Source organism: Anser anser (genome assembly GCF_964211835.1).
Source record: "Anser anser genome assembly, chromosome: 19".
Taxonomy (NCBI): Eukaryota; Metazoa; Chordata; class Aves; order Anseriformes; family Anatidae; genus Anser; species Anser anser.
Window position 1 is genome coordinate 12,134,664 of NC_139740.1, and position 17,809 is coordinate 12,152,472.

General features: G+C 40.7%; 1 protein-coding gene across 2 annotated transcripts in view; it reads right to left on the bottom strand.

Moving 5' to 3' along the window:
• The window catches only part of PRKCA (protein kinase C alpha), a 154,534-nt gene that overhangs the window by 59,149 nt on the left and 77,576 nt on the right, over positions 1 to 17,809 (bottom strand). For both annotated transcript variants that reach the window (XM_083804917.1, XM_083804918.1), the window contains exons 4-5: positions 1,074 to 1,185; positions 208 to 336 (exon numbers count right to left, since the gene is read on the bottom strand). In XM_083804917.1, coding sequence (XP_083661043.1) covers positions 208 to 336; positions 1,074 to 1,185 — 241 coding nt within the window. The remainder of the gene's footprint in view (positions 1 to 207; positions 337 to 1,073; positions 1,186 to 17,809) is intronic.

Here is a 17,809-nt window from a genome sequence, read left to right on the forward strand (position 1 = left end):
TCTGTTTATTTTTAACAAATGTGGATTCTTCAGAATGCCGGTAGCATTTCTTGATTCAAGAACGCAGTGAATGAAATCCTCTCACTTCTGAAGGGAAATACTCTGTCATGGGCTTCAGTTCCCAAAGAAGTTGACCAAAGCATATAAACCCACAGGGCATATTATACATTTAAAAAAACCTGCAACATTTCAAAGTGAGCTGTTTACCTGTTACTTCCAGTTTGTCAGCAGTGACTTCAGCTTTCAGATAAATCCTTCCTCTTTTCTCGGTGTGATCCATGCCGCAGAGGCTCGGGACATTTATTACGCATTGCTTATGCACATTCATATCACAAGCTGTGGATATAAAAATGGTTCAGACAGCTATGAGAAACTAATAATATGATTGCACGGCAAACACTGAGCAAAGTGGAAGTTGAAAACTACCATGCCTAACTGTTGGCAAAATTTGCAGATCATAGCTGCACGCTTTTTGAGTGACCAAAAAGCGTTCCAATATACTAGCTAGTTCCCTTCTACATTTTGTAGAAGGTGAATGAAACATTGCATAAAATAATCTACTTTAGACACCTAAAAGTATTAACGAAGTGCAAGAAAAAAAAAGTGAACATGGAATAAGGACTTGCTGGGAATATGACTGAGAAAACAGAGCACTCCTGCCAGCAGCAGCAATGAAGGGAGTTAGGTTTAAATCGATTATTAGGTTTTCTAGCAAGAGACTTCCAAGACAAATGAAATGCAAGGAAAATATTGGACCTTGGCTACCAAGTGAACTGGAATGTCAGTCTTCAACAGTGCATTCATCTGTCCACTCCAAAGCCAGGTTTCCTCAAAAGCGACATGACAACGCACTTCAGTCATATCAAAGTCCATACAGCACACTCTCAGCAACGGAGGTGGTTTTCATTAGTATATTATTAGCATACTGAAATATCCGCTTGAAACACATCGGTACTATAAAGAGCTCACATTTGAAGTGGCATTTTCAACAGAAAAGAAATAAGAAGTTGTTATTCAGTGTTTCCACGTACTTTTCAAAATACTCTTTCGTAACAAAGCAAAACTTAACTTACTGTCACATTTCATCCCTTGGTGTAGAAGCCCATAAAGAAGTGACCCACAGTGGTCACAGAAGGTTGGGCTCCCATATGTGTGGATCTTAAATTTGTGCTTGCTTCTGGGATCCTGAAAGAAAAACAAAAACAGATTCTTAAGTCTTAAGAAATAAGATTGGCACACCTTTGTTACATTACTTCAAATACTTAAAACCTTCCAGCTCTGCAACCTATGCTACAAAAAATATATTCCAACACATAGCTTGCTCATAACCATTGTAAAAGTACCTACATCAGTGCTGGTATATTGGCCACAGGTTTAGTGCTCAGTTCCTATTTTTCCCTTGCTTTGGTTTTGTCAGAAAGAGTATGTCAGCCTAGTGAACCCAGGCTTGTTCCGATGATTCAGCTACACTAAAACTTCCATTTAGTGACTGTACATAAACATAAAAAACAATGATGGCATCCATCCTGTGGCTGAACTGTCATATATCGTCTGTTTATTTAAAATTTATCATCACCATTCTGAAAAAACAATACAAAATACAGAAGGGAAGTAACATGTAAAGGTAGCCTCTAGAAGTAACAAGTAAAAACGAGTGTAAAATCAGGATCTTGAAGGTGAGATCGTCTTGAAATCCTGCAAATTTAACATCTGTATTCTTAGAAATGAAAGTGAACAAATTTGAACCTGGCAAGTATTAAGATTTTACAGAGATCGCTATTCCTGCCTGGTTTTCCAACAGAGAAATTTATGCTGAGGACATTTTGAGGCTACCAGCAGCTTGGAAATAGTTTCTAATTTAGGACCAGTGAAATGGAATACACCCAAATCCCTTAAAAACAAACACTGCGGATAGGTCCAATACATTCTGTTCCTCTAGGGGCAGAGGTCCCCTTCAGAGAACCACGAACATTGATATGAAAGGTGGAAATCCCAACTTCAGCACTCTCACCCGCCTTGGGCACGTACACAGGTACACAACTTGAGGGACACCCAGCTCGCACAGTCTGTTCCCAACACCTGAAGATGAGCATTGCCAGAACAAACATCCCGACAGCCCTACACTTTCTGTGCACATCAGGTGCTTTGATATCCTTCGTGACTGCCTCCAGCCTCAACAAACGGTTTAGCACAGGTTTGGGAAGCACAATTTCTCTCTGCATTTCAGTCAAACCCGTCACTGCACAATCTCCATCAGAAGCTGGGAAAAAGCTGCAATTCTTAATTGAACACGTTGGGGTTTTAAATCAATTTCCTTCAGATTTTTACAGCCTCATACACTGACAGAAGATGAGGACGGAGGAGCTATGCAATACCAGGTCTTGCAGGCATTCAAACATCCTTAACAAATAAAACTGCAAAATGAGGGCTCAAAAAGTTTTCTCCTGTTTACATTTTATATTGGTTTTAACATACCTCTGCATTAGATAAGAATTACAAATTGTCATCAAAAATAAACCAAGCTTTCAACTTGCATTTGCCAATAGAAGCTTTCAAGAAAAATCAAAATCAAAACACGTTATACAAAAGGCTGACTCTCTTAAAAAATGTAGTATAAGCGCTTCCTCAAGGAATTTGGGAACTCCTGACAGTAATTTAAATGAAAATATGACCGTGAAAAGGCAGAATCTTGCCTTGAAAATGTAATAGTTTGCCATGCTATACTTCATGAAAGTTTTTTGTTTTGGTAGACATTTTTTGTTATATTTTTCTGTACTGATTCTAAGCTTTAGCATGAATCTATAAGCAGTAATTTTCACTGCACAGGTAGAAAATATGTATTACTCGGGATAACCAGTAAGGACTTTACAGCCAGAATTCCAACTGACATTGTATTTCAGTCGTTCTATTTATTATACAGCCTGAGATATGAAACGCAAACTGCTAACAACCATATTTATTTTGTAAACACAGTTAACCGAGATGGAATGACATTCAAAATGCTCCAGAGAACATCTGTTTCGTTATTTATTAAAGATATAGCCAATGGGTGTGGGGTCATGGGAACATTGCTTCAGTAAACGGATATCTGATGGCCTGACTCTGACTAGATATATGCCTACCAAACAATTCAAAATGCATTTTCAAAGCTAATTCTTCCTTAATTTTGTGTTTACAAACAAAACTTGTTGGGAACTTGTTGCCTTATAAATATACCCACTTAAACGTTATTTTGGTAAGCACATCTGTTGCTAAGAAGGACAAAAACCACAGCTACTAAGAATGACACTGAATAAACAGATTTTTAAACTTGTGTTTAACATGCGACATAAGTGGTATTTATGAGTATCATGTAATGATATGGGGGAAAGAACTATGGGAAATTATTACAGTGAGTGTCTAATAGATACATTGAACCTGTGTATTATACTGAAATTATATAACAAGCACTACCAAATAATTCCATTCCAATCAACGGAAACACATGGTAATTAAGTTTAGCAGGGGTGTGTGGGGCTTAAAAACGTTGTGACATTTGAGGACAACCATACCACACTCGGTAACAGCAAAGCATTTATATGAAACAATGAAATAACAACAGTCACGTAAATAAATCAAGTTGGGTCAAACCCTTTCACACCCAAAATCTGTGAAAATGCCCATTGCACGATGTTTAAAATGAACAATTCGATATGATTTAGATTTTTTTTAAGGGAAACAAGTATGTTCTATTGTAATTTATTATGCTGTACACACACACGAGGTCACTTCTTCCAGGCATAGTATAAAAATTCAGAGGACGAAGTAAAACAGCACCAAAACTATTGCTGGAATGGAAACTTCACATGGCGGAAATGCAACTCTTTCAATCTCTTTAATAGAAGTAAATAGAAGGACCTCTGAAAAATTTAAAGGGTAACAAATAAGAGATCAAACTCTTCATTGGTATTTAATCCTGTTTTTCTGTTTCATTCCCAGGCATTGTTTTACATTTGGTAAATTTAAGAATTCAAAACATCAGATTATTGTTTTGCAAGCAAATCTGAGAACAAATAGAGAAAGCTCAGAGATCTCTGCACACCCATCACAGATGATCAAACTGCTCATGTTATTCCCTGAATTGACACGGGCTTCTCATGCACTTGAGATCTATAGTTTACACTTTAATTATAATTATTTTGTAATAATTATTTTGCCGTTACTAATTACTTATATTATTAATTGCAATTAACACTTATTAATTGCTGATACAATTTAATATTTCCCAACGTTAAATACGCATTAAGTGATCTATGTGCATAATTGAGGAAATAACACCATTTTTTGCCAGTACTTTTCAGCTAGAGGTAAACTAGTGAGTTAGAGGAAAGCTCCTGGAGATTTTTTTCAAATATCCCCTTTTAATCAATGTAAACTTTCAATAATTCCTGAAGCATTGCTGGCAGTCATATTTCACAGTAAACACAGGGAGCCAAGCCAGGATATGACAGATGAACTGCCAAATAATGGCTGCTATTTGCAAGAGAATTGAACTTTGCACTAAACTTGGCATAGATTAATTGTGAAACTCCAAAGGGAAAACCCACTTCTGTTTCCAAAATCCATCAAAATTATGAAGGGGGAAAGCAGCAATTGGGAAAGCATTACCACTGTGCTTGTTAAGCAGTGATGAATGACACGCTATATTGAAAGTCCTGTTATTTTCATGCTGAAAAGTGCTTTTCTTTTCTCTGCTTTTACTAAGGCAATTCCAAATTTTTTAAGTAGAACTGTATACAATATATTAAAATTAAAACGGAAAAGGAACTCTGGGCAACGAGTATCACAAACATTGAAATATCTGCCTGTGAAGTACCTTCAAAAGGGCAGAAAGCTAGGGCTCGCGAGTCGATGGCAGCACAACAAATGAGTTTTAGGACCTGTCATGGCACGTGTGGGCACTGAGCCCCTATGAAGATGAATAGGGATTCAGCATGTACACCCCAAAGAGACGTGAAAAATCAACCCCCTATTCATTAATCTCAAAGCTGAGGCATGCTTACAGGGAGACCGACATCCACGGCAATGCAGTGTACGCAGAGGTGCACTGCGTGGACCTACGGAAAGAAAAACTGAAAATTTGAGCAGAAACCGGTCATAAACCCATAGATATTCAGTAGTGACTTCCCCAGACGCCTTTGGCCCCGCCAAACCGGATCAGATTTGCTCCCAAGCCGGATTCCTCCCTCGCTCCAGCAGAGGGAAGCAGAACACGGCGGCTTCTCCCCGTGGGTGCTGAGCTGCACTGGGCCTCCTGCGGCTCTACTGCCACCATCGCTGCCTTTTGGCTTTGTTTAGCAAAAATGAATCAATTTCAGCACCAACTGAAAGCACCCCTTGTCCAGAAACCGTTCCGTCACTTTTCTGGATCAAAGATGGGAGTGGGAAATAATTGAAAGCGCATGGTTAACCAGCAGCAGACGTCAAACTGTGCTCCGACACATTACAAAACAGCTTATGATTATTATCCTTCTGAATTCTTTTTAAAAGCTCCCTTTTGATTAGTATTTTATTCCCATTGATGGCAACATTAAACCCACTATAATTTTGCAGGCATTAAATAATCACTTTGCTTTTAAGGATAAAACACAAAAAGCGCCTCATGCGAGGTTGCAGCCATGGGCATTTTGTACACAAAGCAGCATCACGTTATTACTTACCGAAGTCCTTTCAGAGTATGTGACTTCCAATATCAATAACCGTGTCCCCAAAATGATATCTCTAAGACCAACTTTGATGTCGATTCTGTGATGCTTTACCCAAATTGTATTTAATTCAGCATCTTCTGGGTGACACAGCTAGAAATGGTGAGGTTTTTCAGAAGAAATTTAACCACCACCACAAGCAGATCTGCCATTGCTGGAGCCTCTACTGTTCTAGTTATCAAGGCGGGGGGAAAACAAATGTTTTCAGTCATTTATACCAAGACACACACATGAATTAGGCTTTAGGCAGGATTTAAGATTCTTTTTTTTAATCTCTGCGCTTAGTGGAAGTTTTTTTCCTCATCTGAACTGCTATTTTTGTGATCATTAAGAAGCAGATGATGGAAAAAGCGAGTGTAAAAATATTTCTAAAGATGGTGAAAATTGCCTTTTCCTCTACAAAAATAACAGCAAGTTGCTCTGCGGCAGCACAGCAAGGGGTCCTAAGGTTGCATCAGGGCCTGCAACCCAAGGAACAACTTGGTGTCAATAAATGTAGGCGTACCCAGGTTTTGTTTCTGCCTCCACAACAGAACCACAGGTTTGCCCTTCATCCCCGCCTGGATGCTTACAAATGTCTGTATTTACAAGGTTAAAACGTATAAAAGAGAAGTAAGTCTGAAGTGTCCCAAAGTACTTCACGTAGACAATAAATAAATAAATAAAAATCCTGCGTGTCAGTGGCATAAACGGCGGTACTGCCCGCCTGCATTTCTGTCAAGCACAGGGGGGGAGACGCTGCAGCAGGGATGTGCAGGAGGTGCACACCTTGTGGTGAGAGACAGAAGAAGGGCAGCTCTGTTCTCACTGCAGTAATTGAAACCATTTCCTACTGGGACAGAAACATCAAATCCCACATCCTCATCCTCTGTCCCCACCAAAACGTCCTTAAAGCCAATTGTGAGCCACGCCGCTCCAGCAGGTTGACGAACCCACTGCAGTTTGTACCACGTATATTCACTTAAAAGAGCTTTCCGTTCCCCAAGTGAACACCAAGTTAATGAAACATATCTGAGGAGAATCCAGCGTGTTGCCTCTGTGTGGAGACGAATCCCACGCTCATCCCACACTGTCCTCAGGCAAACTTCTGTTTTGTTAGGGAAAGCTTTCAGACTCCAGCCTTCCTGAGCACCTCACCGGCAGTGACTACAACATCCAAGCCTGCACCCAGACACCTCGACTGCCCGAGCAGCTCTCCTGTGCTCACTGTTTATTTTCCTGTTGAGACGACAAGAACATCAGGCGGGGATTTGCAAGGAAGCAGCTTCAACCTCGAGGAGCCCGGGAACCAAGGAGCCAGATGCTTCTGCTGGAAATAACATCCAGGGCTTAAAATACGGCTCCTAGGATTGTAGCCCAGAAGAGCAATGGCATCAAGTCGCTGCCTAGCTGGTCCCCAGCTCTGTTTGTCCCTGCCTGCACGAGGCTGTGTAATTGGCAAAGGGAAAGCAAAGGGAGCCGGAGACTCTCAGGAATGATTAAGCGGCACGACGAGGTCAGCGATTTAAAGATCACACCACTTACTACAAACTGTACAAATCTTTAAAGCTTATTTGGTATTTCCCTCTGAGAGCCACAGTGTAGAGAAGTGCTGTTGCCTTCCGGAAAGGACACAGCAAGAGAAGCTCACAGCACGTCACGGCATGCCGGACTTCCATCACCTCGAGCCCCAGGTCGGCGTACAGCTGCCAGCAGCGAAGGAGGAGAGGGATGATGGTAGGAAACTACACACCACCTTCCCTGATTAAATAACAGGGCACCCTGAAATAAGGACGTGCAGAACAGTTTGAGGAAAAAATCAAAACAGTACAAGAAATCTTCAAAAGCAAAATGCGAGAGTTTGTTCTGGTAAGCTCTGTTAATTTATGTATATATGAGCTCCTTTCAATAAGACGCATGAACTCAAATTAGTGTTTCACAGCCATCCACCTGCAGACAGCTCCCCTGCCGGCACAGAGCTGGCTCTTCCCAGGAATCCTGGCTGCAGGCAGAATGAGGAGCTTTGCTGGGTAGGCTGAGACACTAAAGGAGGCGTTAATCCCATTCACATCTCCAAGGTGGGCATCCACACACACCTTAACACAGGCAATAGGCAATAGCAGCATTCAAATCAACGGTAATAACGGTGGCGGTGGGATAAGAAAACCAAGATAAAGCAAAAATACAAGTCACAAACAATACGTAAATTCAACTTTAAGACTGTACGACACGGATGCAGTGGAGAAGAGGAGGGACGGGCTCTTTCCATGACAGATTTCCAAACTAACAGGTAGGAGCGAGTCTCAAGTTCCGTAGAACTTGAGTCTTTTGTAAAAAAAATCACACCCCAGCTGACAATAGCAACAAAAAATCCCATTTCTCGTCACTGTTACTAAAGACTACTTCTATGCTTTATTAATCTCAAAGTACACTAAGAAAAAAAATAAACAACTCGTATTTAGTTAATATTGACAATTATCAACCACTTCCTTCTCTATACTTGTACAGAAGAGAACTTCACCCCAGTTCAAAACTGATTGAACAGCAGATTTTTCAGGTCCCTCCTGGAATTCACACTAAATTATTATTTTTAATTAAAAGAAACAGGTGGCCATTGAATCGACTGATTTTGATTGCTGCCTTTTGTTCAAGTTCTTCTGGCATAGAATAGTTTTGATTGAGTTGGCAAATGGAGAAAGAAGATCTGCGTAACACTACTCACAGGGATTTATAATTTCCTAATTACTATCAATACAGTTAAATTCAAAAGGGACTTGGTGTTTACTGGCTTTCTTTTTTCATTCTTTTTTAATGAAAAAACTGCAGTATAATTACAAAAAGCACGTAAACAAAAGATCCTGTCAGAAACTTATTCATGACTAGGAGGAAACGAAGCAAAATTTTGTTTCGGATACAACTCAACAAAATGTTCCAGCCTATCAATCACTGCAAAACAGACATGAATTAAAAACTCGAGTTACAAATGTAATAACCCCTTTTTTTAAAGCTTAGTTTTCTCTTGAGTTTTAAGAGGTTTTAAGCGAATGTTTTAGGATGGTCTAGAGATGCTAGGGATCTGGATTCAAAAGGAGTACTGGAAAGACAGAGGCACAGCTGTCCTGTGCCTTAAGAATATTTTATTTATTCGTTTTATCAATATATTTTTTTAGACAAATACCCTTTAAAACACAAGGTATTCTTTACACCTAGAATACTTTTTACAATACATAGTTCAACGTTGATCAGCTGGAGGAAGTAATTTAAACAAATTCCCATGCTGAAGTGTTGAACAGCAGAAACAACAGCGCAGTTCCTGTGCTTTCCAGTGGAGCTGAAATGCAGTCAGGTGCGGGGCATCGTTAACATGGCAGAGGACTTAACACAAAGAAAGAATGCTGTCCTTGTCATTTGGCTGGGGGACATCAGGCCGCAGGCGAACCACCTTCATTTATTTGTGTACAATAACTTCTCTTTAGGTTTTTAAAATTTCACTACCTGCCACCTTGCTTATTCTAGACGTGATGTGATTTATTTTTTTCTCCCAATATCCTTAGTTGGATCTCCTATTATCCTTCTTTCATTCACTTAAGCACAAAATGAAATGAGATAAAGGCTGAAAACTAACCTAACCTGAAATCCCCATGCCTCTCTGTAAAAGCAGTGACCCCGAGTGCAGAGGTATCAGGTCAAACAATTCAACATCTGTCATGGTTTGCACGCTATTCACACAGATAACCGATACACATTTCTCCAAGAAATAATCAGAATCAAGGTGCGGAAGAACAGGAATGACTCCAAACGTTTTTATTTTTTTTCCAGAAGCCATCACAGCCATAACTCCAGATCTTTTCTGGCATGTTACGACTTAAAGATGTGGTTCTGTGACCTCAAACTTCACGACTGCAAAAATGAAAAGAAAAAAAAATTAATCCAGTATTTTATTTGTGAAGCCAAACCTGCCTTCAGCCAGTCCTGTCTTGTGTGGCTTGAATTAAGGTCTTCACAACTATTACGCCATGGACTTGAGATACGTGTCGGACCCTATATATAGGTACTGCCTCATCTATACCCTACAGTCTCTCTCACCTTCGCTGCAGGGTAAGTGCCGAGACATGGATCGGGGGGGTTATTTTTGTCTTTCTGACAAACCTCGCTGCAATCCTGCATCGCCGCTACAAGAGCAGAGTTTTTGGTATGTCTACTGACAGTGCCTACAATCAGAAACAGCGATTTTTGAAAGGTCGGGGAAGATTTTGGTTCAAAATCAGTCCGATTTTCAAGACTCAGCAGCTTCCTCACATGAGAACTTGTGGGGTGATCTATTGCTCCTTATTTGACTTTTTTACATTTATTTCTTATTTTCTTAACAGACAGACATGAATTTAAAACACCTGAGCAAATTGCCTTCAAAGTCACTCACTGAATAATTCATTTTTGCCTGATATTTTATACATTTGTTAATCACCAAAAACAGGGCAGGAAGGAGGGTAAAATATGTGTAATTTAAGCACGGGGACTCGTTTCAGCTCCGTTTTTTCAGAAGCACAGAAACGAGTACCTATAAAGTAGGCAGACATTTCTTAAGATGGGCATTTCTTAACATTTTCTTCTCCAGAGACAAAAACCCCAGCAAAGGACTGTACATACAAATGCCATTACTGACTGAAGGGTTTGATCCAAGCCCGTGCTTATCTCAGAACCTGGACATGAAAAAGGCTGCACTCCGCAAACCACAGCCAGAATCACACCCTGGTAGATACGGAGGCACAGAGTCCTTGAATGGTCTTTGAAATTGTGTAACCACTGAAACACTATTTATTTATGCCTTGAACAGATGTTTTTCCATATGTCTAAATAACCCTTCTTCAAAAAAGTAATTCAGGCACGTTAAATTTTGCAGACCAAGGAATACGGAGACAGACTCATTAGCATTTAAAGAGTGTGGGGCATATTTCCTATAGCAAAGTCAGTATCTCCTCCTCTGAAAAAGTCACTAATCCTATTCTTCTGAGTAAAGAAAAAATATATAAAATAATAAATTATTATAATTGTAAAAATTATTGTACACCTGAATGTACAAGATGCTCTGTTTGTCCTCGAACCCTGCCCTTATGATGGTAGATCACAGCCAAGCTGTCTTACCCATAGCATTTTTCCACAGCAGTGGAAAATTATTAGCTGATTATAAATTCAGAAAACAATATCAAAACTTTAAGGAAAAGCTGGCAATCCTCTACAAACCCCTGAAAGACAGGCCTGCTTTCAGCACGGCCTCTTGATTCTCAGACATTTGGCAGCATAACTTGTGTTTTAAAACCCAAAGGCAGCGTTACTTTGGGGAGGAAAATGCTTCACCGTGACCACAGAAAAGAGCTCGGTTACATTAAAAATAAAAACTGACACCAAGCTGCCGTCCCTTGGGCTGAATTGGACCCTTTTGAGGTTAGCTAATCAAACAAGTGGACGCAGCGACAAGCCGTGGTGGCGTTAGAAGAGCAGCGAGCTCCTGGGAGCAGCGCTCCGGGGCCACCAGCCCAGCCTTGCTCCTGGGGGGAACGAGCCTCCGCCGCCTGGCAGCGTTAGGAGAAGTCCCTGCAGCATTCAGCACTGCACAGTAATATGATCTATAAATATTTAATCCCTTGCAATTAACTGTGCGCTGTTCAAAGCAGAAAAAATTATGGAGATAGAGAAACCTCCCCCAGCCATTCAGGAACACTGGAAGATAACTTTCTAGCTCAATCTCTCCACTATGCCCATCCTGAGGCCGCTCCATAGACACAATTGTCAATACCACATATTTTTCCTTCTCCTCCTTTAATAACAGTCTTCTTTTCCTCAAGGCTGCTGATGGCAAAGGAGCTTCCCAGATCACACTGAAGGCTTTTCGTTTGGAAGGAAGCCTGCACAGAAGCGCTTTGCTGGCAGAGCACTTCCAAAGGGAGGACGAGTTCCGAGTCCTGCTCCTGATTTCTCAGAAACCTCTGGTGGGCAAGAACATTCCTCAGCGGAGCCTCAGACCATGAAGACTGCACAGCTCCAGCAAGCATTGCAGCATCTACCCGTATCAGACACTGGAAACCTCTCCAAATATTAAAATCTCCCTGTAATGGTGATGTTAGGTAAGGGAACAAACCCAGGACAAACTGCCGCACGTGTGGCATGTCTGGAACCAATCTCAGCAGCTTTGCCTGTTCTGTGTTTACAGAGCTTCACATACTTGCAGGCAAGACTCTTCTGCATCCTTTCTTCTTTCCATCTTCTTTTTGGCACAAGACCTCCCAGCCAGCAGGAATTAATGGTGCCCTAAATGCTGGCATACATCTTTTCTCAAGTTCATCATCCTGAGGGCTACTGGGCCAATTTAATACAGAAAACACATATCCAGGAATAACAGGCAAAAAAGCGAAGAGTGAGAAATAGATAAATAGCTTTTTTTCATTCTTTTAACAAATGAGAAAAACCTTTTCCATTTTGAAATGATTGGAAAATGAATGGAAAAGCTGCGCCTCTGTCCTGCTATTATGAATTTCAGTCCAAACACATGGTGGGAGTCCCCGCAACGATCGCAACTCTAATTCATTTGTCAACATCACGCAGATCAGGCTGGACCCTTGTCTGCTCATCACATCGCTCACCGCATAGACACGGCCTTTTGCTAGGAACTCTGCAGGCTGATACTGCTGGTGAGGAAATAAAGAATTTGGAAAGATCTTAAGTCACATTCATAAAAGTTCCTACAGTGCCTTGTTCAGTCTGGGAACACAAAAAAACGCATCTATGAAAATTGCCTGGCATGTGCCAGAGCAGAATAATTGCATTTTTCCTAATCTGCAAGTAATGTGATGTTTAAAAAGAAGAATAGAAGAAACTGTCCTTCCTCTATAATCCAGTATGTAGCTCAACACAGGCTTTTTCTAGCACTGCTGGCTAAGCCTTTGTAAGGCTGCATCAAAAACAATTATTGAAATTAATCCCAGGAACAAATGGAATTGCACAATATTAATCCTGCTGAAAGAAAAAAATCTGATATGATAAACATATAGCAGACTTACATAAGGAACAAGGAAGGGAAAAAAAAGATCTTTGAAAACCAGGTTTGCTAGCACTGGTCAAGCGTTAGGCCTGTAGGTACACATGAAAAATAAACTTTTCAGTAAAATGTATGCCCTTCCTTCTGTAGCACCCATCTTGGAGACAATCTAGACCTTTACAGCCTATCTAGGAGAACCTGAAGGAAATTAAAGTTTTAGGTTTTTTTTTTCTTTTTTTTTTTTTTTAATTTAATTGAAGATATTAAATTTTGGGGAAAAAATTCCTTCCATAACAGACTACTCCAAGCGCAGAACACAGAAAAACATAAATGCTAAGTAAATATTTATAAACCAGGCAGCCAGAAATTACATTTTGTCTCCAGAAGTCACTTCAGCCCACAAAACCTCTCCTTACCATTAAAAGAAACAAACACAAGGAGGCATTAATACACTTCCTCCAGATGAACTTTTACATGTTAAGGGAAACTAACTGTTTCAGGTAACGCTGTTATAATGTGCATATTCCAAGTTATTAGATTGCGATATAATGCAATTAGCAGGAAGTTACTTGAAATTGTAATATAAATGCTTCTGGTACAGTTTACATTGAGAATTTCATACGCAGGAGGAATATGTCTCATATATTGCCCTTCATTGGCAGTTTCAGTTTTTGGAAAAGAAAAGAAATTAGTAGAAGAATTTCAGACACACTAAATGCTTTATCTATTCAAAAAAAAATAAAGATGTACTGGATCAAGTAGACAAAGTATTCTCCTGCAGCGTCCAACGATTGCGTGCTCTGCACGACACAGCAGTAATAATGATGCAAAATGCCCTCTAGCCACACTGATGCAAGACAAACCAGACAGGCTGTAAACCCGTAAAGTTACGAAGCAGAGGGGACACAACCTAGGAAGGGGGCTGAGCCTGCCGTGCCTTCTGCAGCCCCAACCAGAGTGCCAGCGTGCCCAGCAAACTCAAGGAGGAACTGGGCGAATAAAAGCAATTCCTGGTACAAAAATAAAATATATTTTTTTTCAGTTATAATCCACATCTTAATCTCTTTCACATATCCTGGACAATACACATTTGGTCAAGATCACGCCTGAATGTGAATTTCCCTGTGATTTTAGTTAGAGCACTCTACATCTCCCTTCCATGGCATTTATGGGCAGCTAGAAAGCCTGGCAGGAGTTGCAGTGGATAATGCAAAGCACTTGTTTGCTAGAGCAGCCCCAGCCTTTGCCAGTGCTTTTGTAATTTGACACATTTTTCAACCCACAGGTAGATGTTTTTGCATCTATCACCCTACAGATTAATTCCAGAGAAACAAATTGTTTGGGATATAACTTACAGAAGGAGAAACCTCAGCTCAGCCCCTGGACACACACCGTGACGTGACGAGCAGCTAGTCTAGCAACGAGTAACACCGAAGTCTCACTGCACTGCGGTGGTGAAGCTGCTAAGAACAAACTGTTTGACCAATTTCTGCAAATCAGTTGCTGGGAATTGAAAGGCAACTGCTTGGAACTCTGCTGATTCAAAGTTATCTGATAATTTGTAACATCCTCCTGCTACAACAGAATTACAAGAAAGACAAACTCCAAAGGAGCTGAGGTTGGTAAAGAGGAAAGTTCTACTTTATCCAACAGAGTGAGCAGCAGCTACCAGTACCGTGCATTTCATAATTTCCACTGTCATCAAGAGCAGCCATCCATCCTACCCACCATGCGTACATGGTGGCAAGGCAAAGACGTCTGACCTGCTTTAACGTGGGGTTATTCCGAGATGCAAACAACACAAAGTCAAACTCACCTTCCAAACTAGGGAGACTGCTCCTGCACCTAAGCCAATTGCTTTATGCCCATGCCCTCAAACAGGCATGCAGCGCTGCAACAGGCTTCAGCCGAAAATTAACCAACGTGCCCCCGGGTTACTACGAGCAAAGCAAAATAACACACAAACAAACAGCAAACAAAAAACTGACAATGACTGACTGAATCTGGCACAGAAATCTAGAAAAATACATTATTTAAGAAAATATGATTTGAAAAACAGAAAAAGTATTAGTTCAGGTTCAAACAAAAATGAAGTTTCATAATAAGTGTCAGTTAGAAAAAGACTAGACTTGTAGTAAAACAAAACACACGGTTACAAGATAAACTGGAATAACGTGTTAAATATTTACAAAATCACATCATCTCCCCTAAAGTAAACATATATATTTTTTAAAGTGATTAAAACAAACGTGTGTATTAAACACATGCTTTTCTATGGAATTAATTCACTATTCTGGTGAACACAGTTATTGTTAGTCCCAAATTCATTCAATTGCTTTAAATTCAATTCATTGCTTTATACCCTTGCCCACAGTTTCTGCCATTACCTATGTGCCTGGCTCATCAATCACAGTATTACAGATTGGCACCTCTCTACTTACATTTATCACTTTTCCATTTTCCTTCAGCACTTAGCATCATTAATTTATCAAGTCTCATTCCATTCAACTCCCACAGCTACTTTAAGCATGACAGAGCAAGGTCTTGTTTTATTATTTTTTATTTTTTACATATTTCATGTCAGGCACAACAAATGAGGCTACTCTGCAACAGCAAGACAACATTGGAAAAAAAAGGCTTTTATCATAGCTTAATGAAAGTTTAAGTACACAAAGTATAAACACAGCTCTATGCTGCATTTATTCAGCATTTTTATTTTTAACATAGAAGCAGCAAAACCAGCAAGCCCATTTTCCACATCAAGGGGAGGCGCATCCTCATCCCTACATTATGTAATCTATCTATTTGCAAAGCTTATATTAAAGCATTTAGAGATGTTTTATTGTCACAGTGATGATATTTATTAATTTTTCATCAAAAAGTCCTTCCCAAACAGAGTAAATATTGAGCCTGCCAACCCCCTGGTATTCCAAAATACATCGTCCTACAGAAAACAGCCCAAGTCAGTTCAACACAATTCAGTTAAGTTATTAGCTAACGCCAGACACAGCGAGAGCCTTTCTTACAGTCATCTGGGCAGTTTCAAAGGTCGGAGCAAACCTGGGTTGTGACATGCCGTGTCAGATTCTCTGAACAGAGGCTCTCCTGCCATATCCAGGTTTTCTGAAGATTTTTCAAGTAACTGCTGTTCTAGACCCCCAAATCCCCAAAATGAATGCTAAAGTCTCCCACTTTGTTTTTTTTTTTTTTTAACCATTACCAAATTTTTTTATGTGGGAAGCACAGAACTATTGCCCGGAGACTGCACATCACGCAGCTGGCGGGGCTGGCTGTCAACAAACAGCAAATACCCACAGTGAGGAGACAGAAACACAACGGGTTTGGTCAAACACAACATTTGCCTGTGCAAGCGAGGCCGCTGTGCTGCCTATCTCACAGCCCTAATCCCGATGTAGTCAGCCAGATTTTCTCTTTTCTCATTTTTCCTTTTACATTTCACGTAACGAAGAGCAGGTAAATGAAGTCTCACTCAACAAACCACTGCAAGGGCAGCAGATCTCAAATGTTCCCCCCAAAAAACTCAAGCAGCACGTGTGATCGAGGGATATAACTCAAACACAAAGTCCGGCAGCTGTGCACTTGTTTTTTCAGCGTACAGATGACGCTGTCACATCGCTGCCCTCCATCTCCAGGCCGGTGCTTCAAGTGTATCGCACTCATCTGTGCTCATCATCGATGGGCAGGGACAGAGGCTAATCAAGTATAGATTTAAAATTGTATGAGTGACTTTATCCGATCACTTAGCCTATTCTTCTCCTGTCAGTACCAACTACTCCGCCGATACTCACAGCGCTTAGGTAGGAGTTGGCTCTGGGGGCAGCGCAGCCTCTCTGCACCTCAACATTTACTTACACCTTCCCTGAGCTCTGCTGGAGTGCAGTGGGTTTCAGACCCCGCACTCACCAGCAGTACACTTGTTCCAGTACTTCACAAAATATGCAGCATTGCATTTTTTTTTCCCTTTTGCAGTATCAGGACCCTACATGGCATCTTCGATAGCCTAAAATGGGAAGGGCTTAAAAAGCAGGTTGCCTACGGACTCGGAACATATTCAAAGCTTTGATTTTACAGAACAGAGAATGAGCAGTCTATTTTCTATAAAATTGCTAGTTCCCAAAAGTACAGAACCAAATACATGAAACAACCAACATACTGCACATCTAGCAAGACAGGCGCTCGTGCCCTACCTACATCCTTCACAGTGCGCAGCGCTGATTCCCCAGGAAAAGCTGCTTTCCCCCCCAGAAACAGCAGGTAAGAGCGGCACATCCTCAGGTCCCACCTGGATTAAAACACAAATTGCAGCTCCCAGCGCTGCTCAGCCCAAAGGGCTGCATGGGGCGAAGCCCAGCCCGGCTCGAGGGGCTGCTGAGGGGCTTGGAGACCCCAGGGGATCACAAAGCTGGCTGCTGTGGGCCTACCTGAACCTCAGTTTGCTTTGCTTTGCTTTTCACTCAAGTCCTTCCCTGGAAAAAAAATGACATCTCTTTAATTTAACACAATTAAGTACGAGTTTATTTTCAGCTTGCCTTGACACTGCACTAAATAACTACGTGAAAAACAACGGGATAATGTTCTTGTGTCTGTCTAATCAAAGACTGTGAATCAGGGAGGTACTTTTTAATCAAAGCTCTCTCTGTTAAGCATAGAAGTGTTGAATACACAGGCTGAAATGATGTCTGAAATATGAATACAGAATGTTTCTTAACTAAGATTCCGTGTTTAAAAAAGCTCCTCCGCAGAGAATAACATATACAATTAGCTGTCTGTGTAAACCGCAGGCTGAAAAACAGACAAAAGTTATGGATGAAAAACACTACAAGAAAGTATTCATTATTCTAGCGTTAAAGAAAAAGAAACATTTCATGTTAAACCCTCACCTAAAGCTTTCTATAATGTTCCTTGATAAAACGCCTTGATTAACGCCTTTGCACAGGTTGGTTCCCTATCACACACCCGAGAAGGCTGATTCAGGTTGGAACAGCGATTAGTCCAAGCACACACAGCATGAAAAAAATTAAGTAAATTATTA